The 23,074-nt window shown below is 43.9% G+C and overlaps 2 protein-coding genes across 2 annotated transcripts in view; one reads left to right on the top strand and one right to left on the bottom strand.

The window, feature by feature from the left end:
* Window positions 1-4,499, bottom strand: part of ggt1a (gamma-glutamyltransferase 1a) — a 20,564-nt gene extending 16,065 nt beyond the window's left edge. The window contains exon 1 of the mRNA XM_030417728.1: window positions 4,325-4,499. Within this exon, the coding sequence (XP_030273588.1) occupies window positions 4,325-4,473 (149 nt within the window). The 5' untranslated portion in view covers window positions 4,474-4,499. The remainder of the gene's footprint in view (window positions 1-4,324) is intronic.
* Window positions 1-22,755, top strand: part of lrrc75ba (leucine rich repeat containing 75Ba) — a 23,618-nt gene extending 863 nt beyond the window's left edge. Inside the window, exons 2-4 of the mRNA XM_030417729.1 lie at window positions 5,273-5,401; window positions 9,709-9,821; window positions 19,230-22,755. Of these exons, the coding sequence (XP_030273589.1) occupies window positions 5,273-5,401; window positions 9,709-9,821; window positions 19,230-19,836 (849 nt within the window). The 3' untranslated portion in view covers window positions 19,837-22,755. The remainder of the gene's footprint in view (window positions 1-5,272; window positions 5,402-9,708; window positions 9,822-19,229) is intronic.
* Window positions 22,756-23,074: the final 319 nt, after the last annotated feature.

Raw genomic sequence — 23,074 nt, forward strand, 5'->3', positions numbered from 1 at the left:
GTTTACATCCAGGGAGGCTGCTGCTGCTGCTGGAGGCTGCAGACACTCCGCTGCACTCAGCCCGCAGCAACAGATGGACAACAACAACAACAACAGCAGCTGTCTGTCTGTGTGTGTGCAGTTTAATGTCCAATATCTTGCAGCCACAGGTGTCCTCCTGCAGGCCCTGACCTCTGACCTCCAGCCAGGCATGCACCCTAAATTATCAGCCGGTTATGTCTCCTATCAGTGAGATTAAAGCCGATAAATAGAGACGATAATTTGAACCAAATTTCATGCATCTGTCCGTCTTTCTGTCCATCTGTTCCTCACATATCTCCAGAATCATTAACCTGATCGATTTCACACTTGGCAGGTTTGTTGCAGAGGGCGAGAGGAAGTGCAGTGTCGAATTTGGTGTGATTTGGCGAACTAGATGTTAAATATTTAACAAGTTGTTTCAGTAGCGAACAACAGCAGACTCAAAAAAGTGGCCACATCGCTACTTACTCATTACTTTAAGACTTAAAGGTTTTGAGTCTCATTTCCAACTCAGAAATCAACTTTTATACAAACAGGACCTTTAATATAATTCATATTATATAAAGAATCACTGCTGTACAGCTGCCATGAACAGGAAATCTTCTATAGCTACTGTTCCAGATTTTAAACATGTTTATATCCGTTGAAAAGCAGCGGTTTCAACATGGAGTCTTATGAGGATTGACTCCATTTTGGAGCCCAGCCTCAAGTGACTGCTAGAGGAACTGCAGCTTTGGTACTTCAGGGCTCTGCAGACTGAATCTGGACTCCATGATGCAATGGAGGTTAGCGCGGTGCAACAACGTGCTGCAGTAACGAGTTGTAGTGAGAAATAAACAGAAGCAGACGGTTAAACGAGCGTGGATCAACAGTAGTATGCTAGCTAACATTAGCCTGGAGGGCTGGGGTGTTTACTGTCGCTCTGCAGCTGCACCGCGACGCCTCAGCTCATCGGTTAATGATTGATTTTATAGACGATGAGTCTGTGAGCCGTTCAGGAGGCTTCAGACTGGATCTGTGATTCTCACATGATCAGATAATCTGTTCTGAACAACTTAACAGACGAGGCATCGACACACTCGTTTACAGGAGGTGGTGGAATGCACCTTTAATGACGAACAAAGACAAACAAGAACAAGCTGCAGAGAGACAAACATGTCAGTGTTTTTTTACAGTTTCAGAGGAAAACAACACAAAAGTCGCCAAGTTTCAACTCAACAAATCTCATTAGAGCTGTGAAACAATAATAATCCATCGCGGCTCCCTGCAGCTCATCTTTTCATACCGTCTAGTGTGAATAAACTCGAGGTTATAAACATCATTTTAAAATATAGAAATGTGACTTTATCTTATCGTATCAGCCATGAGAAGCAGGCAAAGTATCGGTACAGCTCGGGATGATATTAGATAGTATCGAGTGTTTTTTCTCAGCACTCCAGAGTTTAGGAGCAGAACCAGTGACAGACAGATGCAATCTATTGTAGACTATTCTGTTTATGTCTGCAGTTAGTTCTTTGCATTAAAGTTGTATTTTGTGATGTATAGGTGTTGATTGTGTTGCTGCAGAAGGAGAAGTAAAGAAAGCAAACAGCAAATCAAAGAAACACAGACGATGATATTGTCTGTTTGCTGTATTTGGGCCGGTCGATACGGTGATGTAATATCTTGGATATCGCCCAGTTCATCATCAGCTGAGGATAATCCATATCGTGCCTCTGTACCTCGTCTAACCCACCCTCACCCCTCTTCTCTCCCCCCAATGTGAGTCGACTGTGGGCTCCCGTCCTCGCTGCCTCGGCCTCTTCCTCCGGCAGAGCGTTTGTTTCTACAGAAAGTAGGCCAGTGGTAGAGCGTCGTACCTGTGACACACTGTTGAAGTGACTCACTCTCCGTGTGGGCAAACGTGCTCCGTGTTCACGTTTGATGTGAAAAGATAACCTGCGCTCTGTGTCGCTGCGTTATCCCACATCTAATTATCCTCACATGAGATGTGGATGTATTTCCACCAAGAGCGTACAGGAATAGACGCAGCATCGCCCCGACGCCACCATCCTCTCTACCTCGGAGCCTCACCTCTCCTTAGGCTGTTCTCGCTCCCCCATTAGAGCGACCCTCCCTCCCTCCATCCCTCCCTCCACCCCTCCACCCCTCCATCCCTCCATCCCTCTCTCTCTGTTATGTTCTGTGCTCCAGCAGCAGCACTGTAAGCCCTGGAGTGATGTGTTTCACAATACAAAATATTATTCCTCTCCGAGAGGTTTTATTAACTCTCACCTCGAGGAAGAAGGTCACAGAAATGAAAATCTGGGCCGCTGCTGTTGTTGCTTTAATATTGTTTTTTCCCTGTCGTACACGTGTGAGTCTTTGTCAATTTCTGGTGATTTTCACAGAAGGATTATTCTTTTCTCCCTCTCTTTTTTTTTTTTTTTGCCTTTTTGGCTGATGAAAATCTGTAAAACCCACAGGGATCAAATCAAAAGAGCTGTGACATTGAGCCAGAAATAACATTTTTGTGTATTGTTTTGAAAAAGCTTGTGATGCAGGAGGTTTGAAGCGCTCCTCTCCTCGTGACCGCCACAGTGGATGCGAGCAGGTGTTGTAGTCGTGAGTCGTAAACGATGTCGGATCTGGATCGGAGGTTTGATTCCTCGCCTGCAGCGCGACGTGTTGCACTGAAACACGTGTCAGAGAATACAGGTGCATGGAAGATGTGACAGCAGCCCCGGTGATCTCATTTGTTTGCTCGCCCTCAGGCCCTCTTCTGTCTTTTAGCTGTCGGCCAATCCGCCGTTAATTACTGTGAAGCCTCGACACAGGAGAGAGTGGAAGCTCCTTAATCAAGCCGAGGAGATAAACTGGCGAGCCCGGGCTCCATGACAGCCTCATCACAGGGGACACGGGCTCCCTTCCTCTAAATGAGCTCCACTTCTATTAAATAAGCTTTGCTTTATCTTCTCGCAGATGTCTGTGAGATTCTGTTCTGTGAATTTAGAAAAAAGGAGTTGGTGGCAGAGTTAATTGGTGTGTAACAGCCAGCTCTGCTCCAGATATGAGACAGATCTGAGCCGTGCTGCAGATATGCGAGGATCCGTGTCTTGCATGTGACAATCGATGGTGTCTAAACTCAGAAGGGAGATATTTTTATACGTTGTGTGTCAGAAGGGCAGCAGCAGCGGCTTCTCTCCGCCTTGGGTTCAGTCTGTATTTACTGTTGCCCTTGTTAGAAGGGGAGCCGGTAATGTGCAGCTGTCAGCCTCCCCCTCACTGTCTGTTACAATCAGTGCCGATTGTGTCGGAGAGAAAATAAATGTGCAGGTATGTGCGTCCTGTGTGCCTCAAAGGTTCGCTCCTGTAATTAAAGATTCATGGGCTGAACCAGAGCTCGTCATCATAGTTCTCCTCATTAGGACGAGCAGGATGGACGTGAGGATGTACAGTTCAGTCCACACAGCTGCACCGCTGGCTGCGGCTCGTCTCGTCACGCTCAGAAGGTCAGAAACCTTCTTCCTGCTCTGCGTCCGTTGGTTTGTTTTTACTGCACATCCTGTCGGGGAAGCTGCTGTGACAGCTGTCACTTCTGTACTCACGTGCTGCACAAACGTTTCAATCATGTTTACTCAAAATCTGACATTTAAAGGTGCCGCTGATGGAAAGAGAGAGAGATGCGTCGGTGAACAGCTGGCAGATTAAAGGAGCAGTGCAGCCAAAAATTAAATTCATGCATGATCTGTCAAAATCTGTTGAGACGGACGACAAAACAAAATCATTGTCGTCATTTGAAGAACATCTGGGTCCTGATGTGCCGCTCAGTCCAGGGAGGGAGCAGCAGCAGCTCTCAGTTAAAGGGACAGTTCACCCAAAAACGTAAACTGAAGTGTCGTAGTCTGGAGCTTCCCAGTGAAACAGAGTCGCAGCGTTCTGCTAAACAACTGAAGCAGCTGCAGACTTGATTTAAAACCTAAATGCTTTTCACTGTGTTTCTCTATTCAAACAGTCCAACACTGACATTTGCAGGCAGACTGAAATATTTTGTCACAGTTCTGTTAAAGTCCTCTGCTAGTCAATAGTGAAATATTTTTTTGCTTTCAGAGGTTTTGATTCAACAAAAAAAACACTAAAAATGTCTCCAGCTGGATTTGATTTGATTCGGTTTAAGTTTCAGGACTCGTTGGTTAAATTCTGCCTTTGTATAAATATATTGGATGTTGTTTTGATATTAGCATCCACATGAAGGCCTGTGAATTTCCAAATAAGAAGATCAAAATGGAAACTTTCACATTTTCAAAGAGCATCTGTCACTCACCAAGTGTTTGTCTTCTTCACTGTTGTGTTGTCGAGGTTACTGTTGTCACGGTGACGGTCTGCCCTCCTGACCGAGTCAAAGTGGACTTTAACCCAGAAAACAGCCTCCATCCCCACGACTGACAGAGCGGACAATTGGCAAACCACCATTAATGCCGCTTGTCTGTGTGAAAGGGTTCTAGTCTCTCTTTATGAAGCCAACATAAAGCAGATAATTCAAATGAAAATCGAATTGAACCAGAAAGTTGTTGTTTTTTAAACCCAGCCATAATTTCCGGTGTAATCCGAGTCTCCAGACGCCACGAGACCCCGAACTGATTTGAACAGACGTTATTTAAAACCTCTGAATAAAGTAAAAGTCTTCACATCAGACTGTGATCACAGAAGACCAGTTGCATGGAGACAATTTAGGTTTTTTTGGGTTGTTTTTCCGTTTTAAATCTGCTGCAACTCTGTTTCACTGTAAAGCTCCAGAAATAAAACATCACCTGACTTTACATCATCAGGACGGAGGAGAGGATGAGTGGATTTACAGTTTTGGGTGAACTGTTCCTTTAAATGTATGTGTGTTCTGTATAGAAACAGGGCCTAAACTAATCTCCACAGTCTTCCCTTCAGACGAGATTGGACGGGTCCGTGCGAGGCGCCGGTGCTGAGGCATGCTGGGACGTGGAGCTGTGATTATATATGCTACAAACATCGTGTTCCCTGCGCCTCCCTGCAGACTCCTCTCTCCTACAGTCGATGAAGACGCTCCTGTCTCCTTTAATGAATATTTAAAACAAAACACATCTTTTATCTCTCCATCTCCAGTCGCATCGCCCTCGACACAGCAGGGCCTCGTTTTCCCTCCACTAACGCACTTTATTCTCAGGTCCAGAGTCTCGCTGGAAGACACTTTTAATTGAGATCGCTGCACTGTTTTCTCTCCTGTTGTCTGCTCTGGTAGGATCTGGGTTTGGAAGGCACCTCACTCAACGACATCTTGTACAAGAACGCCGCCTTCCTCAACCTGGTGGACCCGATCTCCCACGAGCTGCTGCTCAGTCTGGCTCGAGAGATGCAGTGTCCCAAGAAGGTCAGATTCTTTTACAAAACACACATCTGGAGGACAATATCTGTAGGCCAGGACATCTGTGCATCTGTTCTGCATCTGTCATTTGATAATATTCCTTTTAAAGGGATATTTCCGATGTAAGTTTAATCCATGGTCTAACACACCGTGAAACTGTGTTAGACTCCCTCTCCAGAGATCAAGTTAGCAGACCGCTAATTTACGGAGTTTTATCAACCTCAGAAACGACCGCACGACAACAATACACTGCAGTAAATGGATCCAAATATAAACTGCCACCAAAAAGCCACAAATAATGCTCAGAACAGCACCAAACTTCAGCAACAGTACAAATAGGGTCTCAGCACATAGTCCGGGGCATCTAACCTCCGCTAGCTTAGCTGGATTTCTACTGAAAAGCTGACTAAATTTACCACTCTTCTGCAGCAGCTTCCTGTTGACGGGAAGTCCCGACAAGTCGATTACCGAGTGCAGTAGAGTTCCGCGGCTCATGGATGAAAATGTATGATTATGACTCCATGGAAAAGCAATCAAAGTTCATATGTGTCTTACCTGCCAGTTTATAACAGTTATTATCGAGAGCGGACAGGGAAAAGAACGGAATTGAGCATTTCTAACCGCACTCGGTAATCGTCGCGTCGGGACTTCCCCGACCCGGAAGCTGATGGAGGAGAGTTGAAATCTGTTTTTAGCTTCACAATAGAAATCCAGCTAAGCTAGCGGAGGTTAGATGCCCCGGACTATGTGCTGAGACCCTATTTGTACTGTTGCTGAAGTTTGGTGCTGTTCTGAACATTATTTGTGGCTTTTTGGTGGCGGTTTATATTTGGATCCATTTACTGCAGTGTATTGTTGTCGTGCGGTCGTTTCTGAGGTTGATAAAACTCCGTAAATTAGCGGTCTGCTAACTTGATCTCTCGAGAGGGAGTCTAACACAGTTTCACGGTGATTTAAAAAACGGATTAAACTTACACCTGAATATCCCTTTATTTGTGCAGCCATGTTTGAAACAAAGCCTTCTCTTTAAAAAAAAAAAAACCTCCCCTGATGGTTTTCCTTTTGTTCAGCGATGAGTTCTCAAGATCAGTGAGAATCCAAATCTGAGGATGTTAGCGACCTACATTTCTGCAGACACGTGTTCCTCACGAGCTGCTCGGTATTAATCCTCGACGTCTGAGCTTCTGTAAGCTCAACAGCACATGAAATATAACGGCTGTGTTTGTGCACAGAAAGAAGCTGAGTGTGTCTCGACCTCCAGCAGCGAGTATTGAATCATTGTGATGGAGGTAACGACCACCAGCAGCCGCAACACGAACGCCTAATGAACTGGATTCACCCGTGTGCACCGGCGGCTGTGTTGAATCTCTCCTCTCTTGTGTACTTCCTGTGTTTTTTCCCCCACCAATGCTCGCTGCATGTGATTAGATTTTCCTGCTCCAGCACGGCAGCTAAATTGTGTTTTGTTCGGGAGTAGCTGAAGGCGTGAGGAATAATAAACCGTTTTTATTCTGTTCGTGTGAGAGATCTTACGGGTCGAGGAGTTCTAGAAAATGGAGGGAGGATTTACAGGCTGGACGGTGTGAAACAAAGACGTCGTCTCGTGCAAACACAAGCAGAAAATCTCATGTTGGAAGCTGCTGCTTGTCTTTATCAAACACGTGTATTAAACATTAACATACTGGCTCTTTTTTAGTCATTATAAAGCACTTATTAAAGCCCCTGTACAGACTTTTCATTTAGTGTTGATTTTGGCGGCCCCGCTGGACGAAAGCGGTAGTGTTTTGCCGGAATGGAGACTGCATTTCCCATGAGCTCTAGCGCCCACTGTCGTAAAGACGTTTGTCTGGCCGGCGCGTGTAGATTTGTTTTGGAAACGTCGGAAAGACGACGGGACTTGCTTTGAAAACTTTTTTTTTTTTTTAGCAACTATCTGCAGCGTGCATATGGACGAGGTAATGTGTCTATTTGTATTTCTACTTAATATAATATGCCGCCGGTGAAACAAAGTAATGCTGCTGTTGCGCTGCAATTTCCCAGCTATATATATTACCCACGGTGCTACAGAGCTAGCGTTACAGCAAAGTCACAGTGATTGTGATGGATGTTTTGTTCTAAGTAAGAAACTGAGTCATTTATAATGACAGAGGATATTACCGATGCATCGTTGCAGGTCGGCTGGGCTGATACACACAGCTGAAATGGATGCGTGATCTAAGACGTTTGTTGTCGTTTTCACGAGTGTAGTATCTAGAGCTAATCTAGTGGTAACGTTAGCCAGCTTTGTTGTAACAACATAAATTCGTGTATTGCTGTAAACTACGTCCCGCATTACATTTCATAAATGAAATAAAATGTACAAACCTGTCTAGGAGGAATCGGGCGAATTCTGGATCCGACCCTCCCTTCAAGCCCCGCTACTCCCTTCATCTCTGGAAGGAATCGCCAATGTTTATCCGTGTTTAGCCCTAGCTCGATCGGATTCCCTCTCGGCCTTTAGTTGGTCTTCGGTTCGAATTCTTTTTCTTTTCTTTGTCTCATTATCAGCCATGACAAAAGTTTTAGCTCGGTTAGCACTGGCTAGCGTAGCAACAAAACAGCTATGCCGTATCCTGAATGTCGTCAGTTCCGGTCTGACTGCCGTAAATCGTTTCGTCAGTGGTCCGACCCGACCAAGGCCTTTCAGGGGCCGTCCACACAGGTGAAAACGATCTTTTTTTTCTCTGTCTTCCTCGTCATCGTTTTAAGAATATTTGCGTCCACACGTCTTCACTGAAAACGACTGAAAACGACCGAAAACGCTGTAGTTCATATTCCAGGCCAATAGGTGGCGCTTGACATTCACCAAAAACGGAGAAGAAGACACGGAGCATGCGCATCAAGCTTGCGCGCTGTAAACAGACAGTAGACGGAGAAACCGAACACAACAAGAAGAAGATTGAAATGGCGAGTGCAAGGAAACCAGAATCGTTTGTGTGGACCGTTAATGAGGTCAAACTACTGCTACGGCTCACACTCAACTACAAGGCATAGTAAGTTGCAGGAAAGGCTCAATATCTTCTGCAGCACGAACACGAGCATGCAGGCCGCCATTGTTGTTGTTGTTGTTATGGGACGTCGCGGGGTGGGGCGATGGCGTCATCGTTTTGGAAAGCATGCGGATTCGCCGTCCACATGAAAACGGGAGGGCTGCGTTTTCGGATTTCTCCACCCTGAGACCCGTTTTCAGGATCCGTATGGACGATCGGCCAAAACGATGCAATACATGTGCGTTTTCGCAAAACGGCGTTGTCGTCTGGACGGGGCCAGAGACACATCAGCAGAAACCAGAGACTTTTCTATATCCAGTTAAAAACTCCGTACAGGGGCTTTAATGCTTTATTCACCGTTAACATAATTCTACAACTGCTGTGTCATTAGCCGAGACTTCTCCCTCAATATCCTCAGAATTATTGCTAATAAGAAAAAGAAAACCTGGTCTGTCTATCTGACTTTACGAGGTCTTTCACAGGTTCTACTAGTGAATAAGTTATGATCAAGAACTGACTTTAGGACGGGAACAAATATTCTGAGTCAGTAACAATTTTACAGACTACGGACTTCTTCCCTGAAAAACTCAAAATACAAAGATCCCAAATTCGATCAATCGAAAAATGAAAAATGATCGCTAAAGTTCAGACATCCTGTAAAACGTTCCTCTCCTCTTTGTCCGGGTTTGGTGGCTAATCAGACTTAACCTGAGTTTTGGTTGGTTACAGTTGGTTAAATGGTTATTCGTGCAAAATGGATGTACACGATCTGATACCGCTGTGTCGGCGTGATTAATGTTGCTCTCGGATCATCACCACAACTGATGGATCTCATTTCTGTAACGGCTCGAGAGAAAGACTGGAATATTATGTGAACCACAGTCATGTTCTCCTCAACCTAACCGGGTATTTTTGTTCATCAAACCAACCAAACGGCAGAAAACTGATAAGAAATGAAAAACAGTCAGTGAATTTAATAAAATACAGGAGACTAAAATCCTGAATGAGTCCTAAACTGAACCAACGACAGCTTGATCATATGTGGACTTATCAATACTGAGCAAAACATATTAAGATCAGAATTTCTGCAGAACAACTTCCCTACTTACAATAAATCATCAAAAATAAGGAAAACGTGTCAATGAGCTCGTATTTTTTAAGACAATGTTCGTACTGAAGAGACATTAATAAGGACGAAAAGCTGCCAGGGTTCATGTTAATAATCAACAAGTTATTGATCGATATGTGTGACGTGTTCTGAACTGTGTCCGCTCTGTTCTGCAGGACGCCGACACCATCAAGTCCTCTGATAAGATCTGCAGACAGCTGATCTACCACCTGACTCCGCACTCCAAGTGGCTGAGGCAGAGCATGTCCAGACGGAAATCCCAGGCCTGGTAAGTCCTCCTGTCCAGACGTTCGGTGTGCAGTAAATCTTTAGCGAGCGGCGCTGTGCAGCTGACATTGAAGTAGGACAGCGCTGGCCACAGGCTGACCTGACGGGGATGCGCCATGGTTACCACGGTTACCACGGCCGTCAATCATCTTTTCTTTTTAAGTGGTCGTGTACGTGTGGTGGATGTGTGTCGCCGCCGGCCTCTCTGCATCTTCAAAAAGCGCCACAGCAACATGTTTTTCTTCCATGTGCAGGCTGAAGAGAGCCGCGTTCACATGTGATTACACTCCTCTCCACGAGAGAGGGAATTACTTCTGATGTGCAGATGATGAGTAAAGAATCAGCTCGTGTACAACTCTGTTTTTCTGTGTGTGTGTGTGGAGCTAATCCTGTTCACGCGCACACAAACAGAATATCCTAATTCATTCAGGAGCTATTGCTTATTGCACAGCTGCACAGACTGCTGCAAATAATACGTTCATTTTCTAAAGGATTGAAAGCAATCTCAGGGTTTGAGGACGGAGACAATATGAGAACACGGTGAGATGAGACAGGTTCATTACGAGTCAGTCGGAGGTCTCGACGTGCAGGATCAGACTCCTCGCTGTCGAGCCCGGTTCTGTTGTGCTGTAGACGTTTAATTCAGCCCAGAAGACGAACGGCACAGAGTCTAACCGACACTGACAGCAGCTCTGCAATGTGCACATACAGTCCGACTGCTGAAGGGTTTGTTTTATTTCGTATTTTATTTTTTATCTGAGTCATGTTCTTGGCTTCATAAGCATGCAGAGAGAGAGAGAGACAGTCTGACACCGGCTGAGACAGCAGGAGCAACATGAATCATTAAAACAAGAATCCACCTTAAAGCTGAATATTAATACAGCGGCTGCTGAGAGCTCTGACAGCTTCACCTGCCGTCGTGTTCCTGAACAAACACCTGTCGGGGCTGGAGGGAGACAGACAGGCCGGCCTGCCGCTCAACATGAATACTTCATTTTTAAAAAAGCAGTTGTGCAACAGTTCTGACTCTCCGGGTGCTCAGTTAGTTTTCCATTTATTGTTGTTAAAGAGAGCAGCTCGGCTCGGCCTGCAGTCTGTGGTACGGCTGTGTGTTCATGTGCAGGCGGGAGGATGATTTGTGCAACAGTTCAACAATTTATCAGTTAGAGAAGATCAATAACAACTGCAAACCTCTCACAAGTTCACCCATCGCCTCCAGTTTGGCATGATAGACTTTGACATATGATGAGAAGCGGATCCAACATCAGAGGTGAAAACTGCTCAGCGGTGCACGAAGCCAAGAGAGTTCAACCTCCCGGGTGAAGAATAACTCAGATCCACTGAGCGCCAACCACAACCTAACTTCCTGGTTCAGCCCACGGCTAACTTGAATAGCGATAAAAGCTCTTCTAATCTTATTGGATCGTATAAATCAAACAAGAGAAACAAGAGAAGGCCTCAACAAATATATCCATCATCCACTTTGGGTCGATATGCGTCACAAGACGTAGTTAAATCTGACAAAACGTTTTCATTTCACCTCTTCTGGTTGATCAGAAACTGAAAAGACGCTGGAAGCTGACAGTCTGGAGGGACACTGAGCCATATTTCAAAATAAAACAACAACTTCTATAACCCATTAGCTCACGTTAGCATTCAACTGCCTCCTAGCTAACATTATTCTTTGTTTACATCCAGTGTTTTTTACTTTTGCTTAAATAGAAATTGCCCAAGATGTACACTGACATTTTTTTGAAATAATTTACGCCCTTCCTGTTGTATTGTGTCACACTGTTGAACAGTGTTAGCTACCAAGTGTCTGAATGCTAACACGTATAGCAGCCTACAGCATGTAAACTTCTGAAATCCTTACAGAGATGTTCATCTGTGAAGATTATCTTTAACTAAACATGTAAAGAGGATAAACATGTTTCATCCACAGAGATTATTTTTTCTGCAATAATCCAAAATCAAATTTAAAAATCCTGTAGGCTTGTTGAGAGAAACCAGGGCGACGCTAACTTAAGGGCTAGCCTACAAAAAATACATCATCCCTGTTTCTCTGTATGTACTACAACGAGCAGATGGTTAGCGTAGCTTAGCATAAACACTGAAAACATGGGGAAACAGCCTGGCTGTCTAAAGGTAATGAAACCTGTCTGCCAGCACCTTTAAAGCTGAATAATTAACACATTGTCTTGTTTTAGTCATCAACACAGTTGTTGTCATGTTTACATATTGATTAATGGATGAAACATAAAAATAAACTTTATTACAAGTACACTGCAGAGCTGTAGAGGTGCTAATTCAGAGTCAGGCTAGCTGTTTCCCCCTGTCTGCAGTCTTTATGCTAAGCTAAGCTAACTGTCTCCTTAACAATGATATTAAATATATTTCCGGGTGGATTTTGTTTCCCTGTAACGACCGTCTTTGTTCGGCTGCAGGCAAACTGCCCTCGTCTGTGCAGCAGTCTCAGTTGTGAGAGTTTTCTCTGAGCTCGGAGGAAACAGAAACGGCTCAGTCGGCTGTAATGCTTCGGATCGTTCATCCCTTCATTATCCGGCATTAGCTCTGCGCACTGCTCGCTCTAAATACTGTACTCGCATTTGTGACTGAAATGCCACACTGAATTAATGTCTGAATCTCACTAATCCTGTTAATCTATCTAACTACTTTATTTGAGTTTTTTATTGAAAGAGCTCGACAATAAGCGCGACGGAGGGCCAGAAAAAGCTGTGAAGGTGCCTCCACCTCAAGGTTGAAAACACCCGTGTGACCTTTTCTCTCTTCAGCTTTCACACCTTTATCTTGTTGCTCCATCAGGCGTATCTGGCCTCACCATCACAGCTGTCACCCCGACGCTCTCACAGAAACAAAAACCACCATTTAGTGGCTTCTTTCAGTTTCCACATCACTTTATCTCCACCACAACGTGAAATCACCGTCTCTGTCTGTTCTCCGCCGAGCATTATGTGGTGCGTTGTAGCGTACGGTGCACATCGAGGCTTCCTCAAAGACCCATCAGTCATTTTTACTGATTACTTCTGTCGGCTAGTTGCAGAATAAGAGGCTGTTCAAGGGCCGGTGTCAACATTCATCCTGAGTGATCCGATCACAAGCGGACAGCTTTAAGTGCTGGTGTGAACGCCACCGAGACGCACTGAGGGCAAATATATATGTAATCATTCAGACCACATTGAGAGGTAGAAGGAGAAGAAGTTCCTTTACAAATGTAGTGATTTTAAGAGTTGTTTCATGAGGAGAAACTTAACAAACTTTATGAAACATGTACGACAGATTTTAAGTCATTGTCTCCTTCTTGTAAGTTCAGCATTAAATCAGAACCTGAAGTTGTTTGTCTCCTTGTAAAAAGTGTCAGTAACCAATATAGGCTACTTCTTTGTCCCTGTGAAGAAAGTCACCAGACTCCCTTTAAAAAACACTCAATTTAGTGAGTTGTTGACTTAGAAGAAGCTTTATATATATTGTGATGTGCTGTCAATGACAAATTCTTAATTATCTGAGCCTTCTTGTTAATTCGGCGTCTGATTGTCCCAGTGATGTCGCCTGTGTCTGAGAGAATCTGATCAAATATGGTTCCTCCAGACACATGTTAACGGATTTATAGCCGTGCACTGATGATGGGATCACTCAGGACTGAAGGTAATAACAGGTGTGAGCAGATAAAACCCTCATAAACAGGACAAAGTGGTCAGATCAGCTGCTCGGCACCGATTTTTGACCTAAACATCGATCAGACGAGAAGATACGGAGGTGATATAACTGTCTGGACTGTGAACTGTGAGGTTGGATTCCCTGCACCATGAAGGACAATGCAGTGGTGTGTGTGTGTGTGTGTGTGTGTGTGTGTGTGTGTGTGTGTGTGTGTGTGTGTGTGTGTGTGTGTGTGTGTGTGTGTGTGTGTCCCATCCACGTGTACGACACAACAGAAAATGAATTTGGAAAGTGAAATGTCAGGCAGCAGATGTGATCAGACTGCTCATCTCGGCTCTCTCGTGCAGTTCAGACGGCTGAAATGAAAAACGTTGCCGAGCTTCAGCGTAAATGACTCTGCAGAAAAACAAAACGTTGTGAGCGACGCAGTGATGAAACCCCAAGGAGAGCGAGGAGCAGACGAACCCCTGGAAAATACTCAGAGTTGAAATAAAATGAGATCATTATGACAGCTAACCATCCGCCCGCGTGTTCACACATGAATTTTAAATGTTCTTAAAAGTACTTCCATGTTTTTATTAATTAGCATCTCAATTAGCATCAGCTAACCCTCCAGACTTGAATATTTATGTTAATAAATCATAAGTATGATTTGATTAACGCTGACTCGTTGTATTAAATCGATGTCTGCAGGAGACTGATGAGCCTCCTCGCTGTTTAAGCAGGAATATTTAATAGGTGGCTTCATTAACTAATGTTAATTTAATTGATTACTTAATTGTGTAGCGGATATTTATTAGATTACTAATCTGTGCGTGCAGACTGGTGAGCATCCACTGTTATTTGTCTTTGTTCTGGCTTCAAATCACAGAGGAGTTATTTTCCCTCTGCCTGCTGCTTAAAGGAACAGTTCACCCAAAACTACAAAATCTTCTCAAAAAATTTAAATTCAGAGGAAGTGTCGGAGTCCACAAAACATTTCTGGAGCTTCACAGCAAAACAGAGTTGATTTAAAACGTAAAGCACAACCAAAAAATTCTCCAAAACTACATTTAAACTTTGCTGAATTATCTGTTAGCACTTCCTGTTAGCAGTGAACCTGTGGATGTACAGACAGCTGTCACTGGATCACTGTGACACTGAAGACAACTTAAAAACATGATGTTTCTCAGGCAGGTTCTGCACATGTGAGGAGCGTCTTTTCTAAGCTAAATTTATGAAGTCATCATCCTCCCTCCTCGCTGATGGAAGTCAGGGGAAGTCTTGTAGTCCACAAAACATTTCTAGAGCTTCACAGTAAAACAGCTTTGCAACATACAGCTCGTCCGGGTAAATCCAAGTCTCCAGAAGCCACGAGATCCCAAATCAGTCAGAAAATATGTTATTAACAAACTTTAAACGTGACGTCTCTTCAGATCGGTCTCATCGATCCTGCAGCAGATTTGAACGACAGCAGACGAAGCTCCAGAAATGTTTTGTGGACTAAAAGACTTCATGGAGGGAGGAGAGGATGAGTGGATTTTCATTTGTGGGGTGAACTGTTTCTTTAAGACATCTACGTAGCAACAAATATAAAGTGTGATTTGATTCACAGCCAAGAATCAGATCTGCTTCTTGTCATTTCACCGTGTTATCGGCGTTCTTATGGATGTAAAGACGACAGCGAGCCGTCGGCGGCACAGTCGTCGGTGACGCGGCTGTTCTCTGGTATCAGATGCATCTGGAGGCTCAGACGCCTGTTTTGTGCCTCCTGAGCGTGAAAAGACGAGTTTGTCTGAAAAAAGCCAGATAAAGAAGAAGTTGTGTGATCAGAGAAGCGTCTCTGCCAGGCTGCAGGAGGACGAGGCGTCTGTCAGGCTGCAGAGAGGGAGGACGTCATGAACATGCAGCAGCTCTGACTGATGAGCTACACCTGAACACACACAGGTCATTTAGTTACCAGCAGAACAGTGAATGATAGATGCAGACAGGTGAGCAGTGAGTCTGATTGTTCACTGCGTCTCTGCTGGATCTTTAAACCACCGTGTTATTTCTCTTTGTGCCCAGTTTTGTTCCGCTTGTTTGTCGTCGTTCCTTTTTTTCCTCTTTCCTTTGTTGAGTTTTAAGAAGTCTTTCTAAGAACCTGTCCAGGGGACAACGGTAGAAAATAGCCTTTTGGCAAATAATAGCATATAACCTGTCTCTTCTTAGATAAACTGAACATAACTGATGCCCTAAATAAGTTATTCTTTATAGGTTCAAAGGTTATAAGGACATTGAAAGTCCTAAAGAAATATATAGTAACATTATTACGTCTTTTTAGGCATTAATAACAGCGTAATAAATAGTTTATTGTCAATTAGAAGACATTTACAAGCACTTATCAGTTTATAGACGCTTCAAAATGTTATTTAAAGCCTCAAGAGTTCCTTATAAATGTTTATGAGCAGGCTTATTTATTGGATTTGACAAACTTACAGTTATCGTGTCATTGTTAAACCTTTACTAAGCTTTGTTGTTGTTTAACAAGGCTGGAATAATAATATGATAATACTTTATTCTGCATTTATCAACAGTCAGCTAGGCTTTGTTGCCTCGTTTTGTCTTCAGTACAAAAGCAGAAGATGGTTGTTTAAATGCATAATAACAAATTTAACTTCCCTAACAAGGCGCTGTTCCTGCTGGCAGCTGTGTTAAACATACTTAACTGTCAATAAGTGCATATTAAAGTATTTATTATTAATAATAAAGGAACAGAAATGTCTGGTGAGGGTTTTATAATGTCCTGAGTAAGAAGATAAGTTAGTCAGACTCAATTAATGTTTATAATTCTGTTACCAACAACTATACAAACCTCATGAGGCAGTTATTACCTATTATAAACTGTTTATTATCATTTATGAACACTTATATAGTCTTTTAAATGTTGATAAGCATCTTTGAAGGGCTTGACAGGTCGTATTATCTAAAGTCATGTTTATTATGAGACCTTAAAGGAATATTCTGGTGTTTTTAAACCTTTGCTTCTATATTTACATGTTTAAGTGAGTAAAAGTTTAGGAGATCGCTCCCGTGGATCGCCTCAGTGTGATCCTTTGTGTCTGACAACACAAGATAAGATCTGTTGTGAAACCACAAACACAAATCATGACTCTGACAATAAATTATTCTAAATAAACTCCAAACTCTTCTTTTCACCTCTGACATCACATTTCCACCGTCGTCCTCCTGCAACAACTCACCTCTCACGAGATTTCAGAGCGAGACTCGTCCGTGAACGAGATTTGTGTTTCTGTTTACAAAAAGGATCTTAATTAACTAACTAATCTAACACTTAGAGAAACGACGTCCGCCTGCCAGTGACGAACACAAACACTCGTAGCTTCGACAGTTGCTTTAAAAAAATACCAGGATTCCTCTTTAATTTGAGTTTTACTGATGACAAAGTTACTTTTAAATCTTTGTTTTGGAGCAGTTTATTCTATTTTTGCGATTAACACAGACGCTGACCTTTCTGCTCATCAAGCTCATCACCTGCTGCTGTGAAGAAGCCTCTCAGGGCACGTCCATTTTCAACGTGGCCAAAAAGACACTTTAAAGCATCACTAGTGACAGGTACTGCAGTGGATGTCACAGGAAGTCAGCGGGCGCCGGAGGATGCAATAATTCACTCTGACACCGAATCAGCGTTACAGGCCACTTCAGTTAGAGCTGGAGTTAAACACACCGCGTCCTCCGGGGGGGAAACAGGCCACCAGGAAGTGTGACCGACTGCAGACCAAAAAGGCCACAGGAGGGTGTGAATAATGCACAAATATACTCAGCAGCATTGTAAAGTAAAAGCTCGATGCCACGGAGAATCACGTATGTTCAGATTCAGCCTCAAATCCTGCTCGTGTTACACAACATCCTGAAACGGCTTAAAGGTTTTCAGAAGCTGCTGCTGAGAGTCTGTGCAGCAGAACAGACAGATTCCCTCCCACACAGCAAACCAGACGTCTTTCACTTTGTATAAATCACCTCAATATACCGAACAAAAAGTCACTGAGAGCTCGGCAGCCATTTTCAAACGCAGCTTCAATGAGGAGACAGAACAGACGAGTCGTGATGAGGCGACGCTGTTAGAGGTCAAATGAGCTCTGAAGTCTGAAACATCTGCAGCAGGAAAATGACACAAACACACGAATGCAGCAGGAATATTAATCCAGAGAACGTCTGATAGAAGAGGGAAACATTTCACTGCAACATCAGAACTTCTTTACTGTTTCATGTATCTGTATTTACTCGAGTATCTGTGAGACTTCTCCTCTCTACATGTGAACTTTCTCCTCCTCACAGCTTCAGAACAGCCTCGTTACTTTAGTTTGATGCATCTGAGGTGAATTCTGGATTATTGTTATTTTCCAGCATCAGCAGACTGATGTGGACCAATCAGAGCACATCACGCACGGCAGATGCAGCGAGACGAGACAAAGACGTAAAAGCCGTCAGAAGGCGTAAACAGACAGAGAGGGAGACTGGAATGTGGAGAAAAGGCGTGTTAGTGTCTCGTATCTGCAGAGAGTTTCTGATTTTCTCTCTTTGTTGCTGCTCGGGACGCTTTACCAACCCAACATGTGTCTATTTGACGTCCTGGGAATGAGACTCAACAATCAACTGTCTTTGTGGTGCGTTCAGGAACAGCTGGGACAAATCCTACTGATTCTACCTTTAACTTTAATAGTCTTTGAATTCTATTAATATGACGTGAGCTTCAGTTAGCTTTGACCACAAATGTTCTTCAGAGGGAGACTTTTTACTCTGATACTCTGAGTACATGTCAGAGCCTGTAATCTATTACTTTACTGGAGTAAACAAGATGAATCAGTACTTCTACTTTTACCAGAGTCTGTTTGTACACACGTATCAGAACTTCTCCTGGAGGACAGACTGTGAGGACGTTGGACATTTCTGATAGTGTGTCGTTAAGAACATATCTCACAGTCTAATTCTAAATATGAATATAGTTATCATATATTATAGTTTAATGCACACAGTTTGTGTTGTATTTTATGCTTGTATCTTTTATTTTTGCTGTCTCTATTTTGTTAGCATCCTCTCGTATCGTTTCCCCTCGAGGATCAGTGACTTATTAATGATTCTGATTCTTCTTCCCCTGTTTTACACCGTTATTATAAAGTGTTACAGACAATCAAACAATATAATTAATATCCAGTCGAGTAAGTGCAGTCGTTTGCTAGAAAAATCATGAAAGCGCTCAAAAGCACCTGATTTAGAAATGTCAGGAAAATCAACTTTCTACCCAATTCCACAAAAATCTCTCACCGTGTGTTGAGAAACATTTTTCTGACTTTCAAAGCAACACAAGATGAATCTCGTCTCTGTGAAACCAGTGGTCACGTATCTCTGTTCCAGTTTTATCTCCACTAAAAACACGTGAGCGTTTATCTTTCCAGCAGCAGTAAACTCCTCTGGCTCTGCGCTGTAAGAAGCTCCTGGCTGTCAGAGCTTTAAGCTCGAGCCGCGGCCTCGTTCGGATGTTTTGGCTCCTCTGTTTACACGAGTAAATCCCCATGCTGGAGTCTCTGTGTCAGCCTTCCGCTGCAAGCTGGCCTGGTCACCCACTCCTTTATACAACACAGGAAACACAACAGGGCCTTCACACAGATCCCGTCACCCTCCAGCTCGAACCGATACTGTTTTCATGTTAAAGAGTCGTCTAAATAACCTCCTCTCTTTGCTTTCCCCCCCACAGTCTGAAGACAACCCTACAGAAGAAGCTCTCCAGTGACTCAGTCGATCTATCCGGCATCCCCTTGTCCACCCGGGACGTCCGTCAAGTCGCCTTCTACCTCCAGAACAACAGAGACAGCGTGATGGCTGTAGACATCAGCTTCACCGAACTCCAGGACGACAACCTGATGATCCTCCTGCCTCTCCTCGCCTCGCTGCCCAAACTCAGCACCCTGGCTCTGAACGGCAATCGCCTCACCCTGGCAATCCTCAAAGACCTCACCGAGATGCTCAAAGACCCCAAGATGTTCCCCAACCTGGCCTGGATCGACCTGGGCAACAACGTGGATATCTTCACCATGCCTCAGCCGCTGCTGGTCGCTCTGCGTCGGCGCTGCAGCCTGAAGAGCAGCTTACCGACGATCTACGAGTACACCGAGGGTCAGCCCTACTGCTACCACCTGGAGACGTCTATCGAGGAGCCCAGCCACTACGAGGAGGAAGAGGAGGAGGAGGAGGAGGTGGAGGATGACGAGGACGACATGGGGAACAAGTTTGTGCTGGAGCCGTGGGCCTCAGGAGAGAAGCAGCTGTCCAAAGACTTCACCATCCACTACTGCGAGAGGTGATGGGGCCTTCTCTCTGCGAGGCTCTTTCAACCGTGGTTGAAATGTCGTCCCACGACACTCTGTTACTTCCCTCGCCCTTTCGCCCTCACACCACGAGCCCAGTCACCCTTTGAGGCACGAGGGAGAATGATGCCCACATTGTGAACTTCTCGTCCCGACACGGCTAACAAAGCTAACCCTAACCATCTCTGAGTTAACCCACACAAGACGACGGCGAGGCGACGGTGGACTTACTGTGTTGGTGGATGGTGCTCTTGGGAACGAGGTGCGGTTTCATTGGAGGGGGGCTGGAAGAGTCAACGAACCGGTGCTCTCTCTCTCTCTCTCCCCCTCCCCTCTCTCTCTCTCTCTCTCTCTCTCTCTCTCTCTCTTTCTCTCTCTCTCTGATAGCTGAAGAGCCAATCCCAAGGAGATTCAGATCAGTTGGTTGGATGGAGGAGCAGCATCCCGGCGGTAGCTGAAGTGGAGTTAGTTTGGAAAACAGAGGGACCCTGTGGGTTCTCTACCAGGACTGAGACTCTCTCTGGCAGGCAGGGCCTAGCTCCACATTGTGTGTTCTCTGTTAATCTCTCAACAAAAGCTATGACACAAGTTCAACAGACTATACAGCCGACGACCCGTCACGTGACGCCGGCAAAACTGCTAGGTCAAGACTTTTTGCGTTTTCCCCCCCTTTCCAAATGTCCACTTGTGAATACCCACGCTGCCCCTGTGTAGATGTAAATGAGGACACAAAACACGGCTCTGTTGTCCATTTTTGTGCACTTTTGGTGAACAAAGCAATCTTAGAAGACAACAGGTAGGACTCGACAATGGCTCGCTGTCACTGATTGTTGTTGAACTTGCCTAAATGCTGGTATTCACCTCTCTTTGTAATTACTGAGCTGTTGTAGTCGTCACCACAGTGTTTCAGTGTATTTACGACACTACAGCCGACTCGTCTGAGCGGTCGTCAGAACCGCCCGTCCTACTGCCGTTTGTCTCCACGGATGTGTTGTCGTCTCCATTTATCGATGTGGATGCCATGACTGTTAGAGTCCGTCTACTGTAGCACATAATGATCAAGTTAGACCGACCGAAACACTGCAGTGCACTTTAAGGCCACTAGTTTTTTATATTTCAGTTTGTCCACATCTCAAACGCTCTGTGTGCATCGTTTATCACCACTTATTGACAGAAGTGAAGCTGAATGCAGTTTTACACTGAGGTCCTTGTAATGAGTGTTAATTAATATGTTATAAGACGCTTTTAGGTCCTTATAAGATGGTTATTAACATCAATAAGACTTTATAAGTGTTAATAATAATGTAATAAAAATATTTATTGTTGATTATAAGACATTAATGAGCACTTTACAGTTTTTAGATGCTTGAAAACATTATTAAAAGCTTCTTGTAATTGTTTATAAGGCATAACAAACACATTTATTGATTTTAACTTACCTTTTATGTCGTTGTTTAGTTGCTTTATTATGCACTTATTAACAGTTAATTAACCTTGTTGCAGCTATGGGATCTAAAGTGAGAACACTGCCTAATTAAAGTTCCTAATTCTCTATTATTTACAATTTTTAATGATATTATAATTATTGGCTCTTGTTTTTAGCATAATAACATATTTAATAACCATGACAAGTCATTGACTTTGCTTCAGATCTGTAGCTGCACTGAACTGTTAACAAATGCATAATTAATTATGTTTGATCGAACTAAAAAACAAGAATCTGTCAGTCTGTTCTTCACATATCTTGAGAACCGTTCGTCCGATTTATTTTAAACTTTGCAGGTTTGTTGTCGAGGACCGAAGAAAGTGCAGCGTAGAATTTGGTGCAATTTGGACACCTGACGTATTCAATATCAATGCATTTTGAATTATCAGCAAACTAGGCTCAGTGCAGCTGCAGGGGCGTGGCTTCAGCACTTTGAAGTGCTCTATTGGGGAAGCAGACATAAACAAAATGGAGATTAGTGTAGTGCAACAACTGGTGAAGGAAACAGTGAACTGTTTCTGTCAACAGTAGTATGCTAGCTAACGTTAGCGTCAGTTATCTATCTTTACCAGCAGAATACATCTGCTCATTAAGTCCCTGCTGTTCTATACAACCACTAACTCCACTACGACATTCACTACAATCAGACAGAGCCGATCAAATACGAATCAACGTTTTGTTGCTGCAGAGCTTCGCGACGCTGCATCTGTCACCTCACATGTTTTTGGATCACACTGACAGTGAATTGTTTAGCACGTTTATGACCAGACAGCAACATCGTGAACTGTTTATCAGTGCAAACCTGACTGCTGATCCAACCAAATTGTGCTTATGACGCCATTTTTAACACTCATATAGTCTGATTAATGCTATTAAGCATTTATAAGGACTCATAAGAGCCTTATAACACATTAACTAACGTTTATCACAAGGACCTTGATGTAAAGCGTTACCGATGGTTACCTCTTTAAGATAAATGATGACCAAACGGCTCATGATTGTTAGAAGGCTCATTTAAAACCAACGTACCTGCGTCACCTGATATATAATCAATGTTTAAGTGTGTGTTTTAACGTGTTTGTGACAGTAAAACGTCTGATTACTGCTGTAATTATTTGTTTTTGGTGTTTTGTCATTTGTCCAGTTGTGTGATTATAATAAAGACTGTAATGAAACCGAGCGCCGCGGCCTCCCTGCGTGGAGAGCGAGAAGTAAACAAAAAGGGACGTGGCCGATGAGATTACACAATAAAACAGGAAGTAGTTCAGTCAGTGTACAAACACCTTTTAATGTCAGACGTTTAACCTGAGTGACGGAGAGCACTGTCCCTTTGGTTCGTAGTTTCTGTTCCGTGTGTCGATGTCCTCGTAGTCCTCGTGTACTCGTCTCATGCCAAACTCTGACTGCCAATAAAAGAACCAAACTGAGAAGTGGTGTTTGTTTTATTTTGAAGTGCTGCAAACATCTGGGTCAGGAGCAGAACCCGGAGCTGCTCACACTAACGGGTTTATTTATGCAGATTATTCTGTAAAGAAATGGGCCCGTGCTGTTCAGGATTGCTCGTTGGAGAGTCGTCGGCTTGTTTCTGGGCCAGCGGATCATCTGTGCCGCTGCGTGCTGTCAGGGAAACGCCTGAGCTGCTGCAGTTTGCCAGGGGAAAGCAGGGTGGTCGCCGCATGAGGTCCTACCCATGATCCTCTCCTGGAAACTTTTTGTTCCTGCTGCCAGACATGGTAATGTGGCATTTGC

Source organism: Sparus aurata, chromosome 5 (assembly GCF_900880675.1).
Source record: "Sparus aurata chromosome 5, fSpaAur1.1, whole genome shotgun sequence".
In the NCBI taxonomy this organism is placed as follows: Eukaryota; Metazoa; Chordata; class Actinopteri; order Spariformes; family Sparidae; genus Sparus; species Sparus aurata.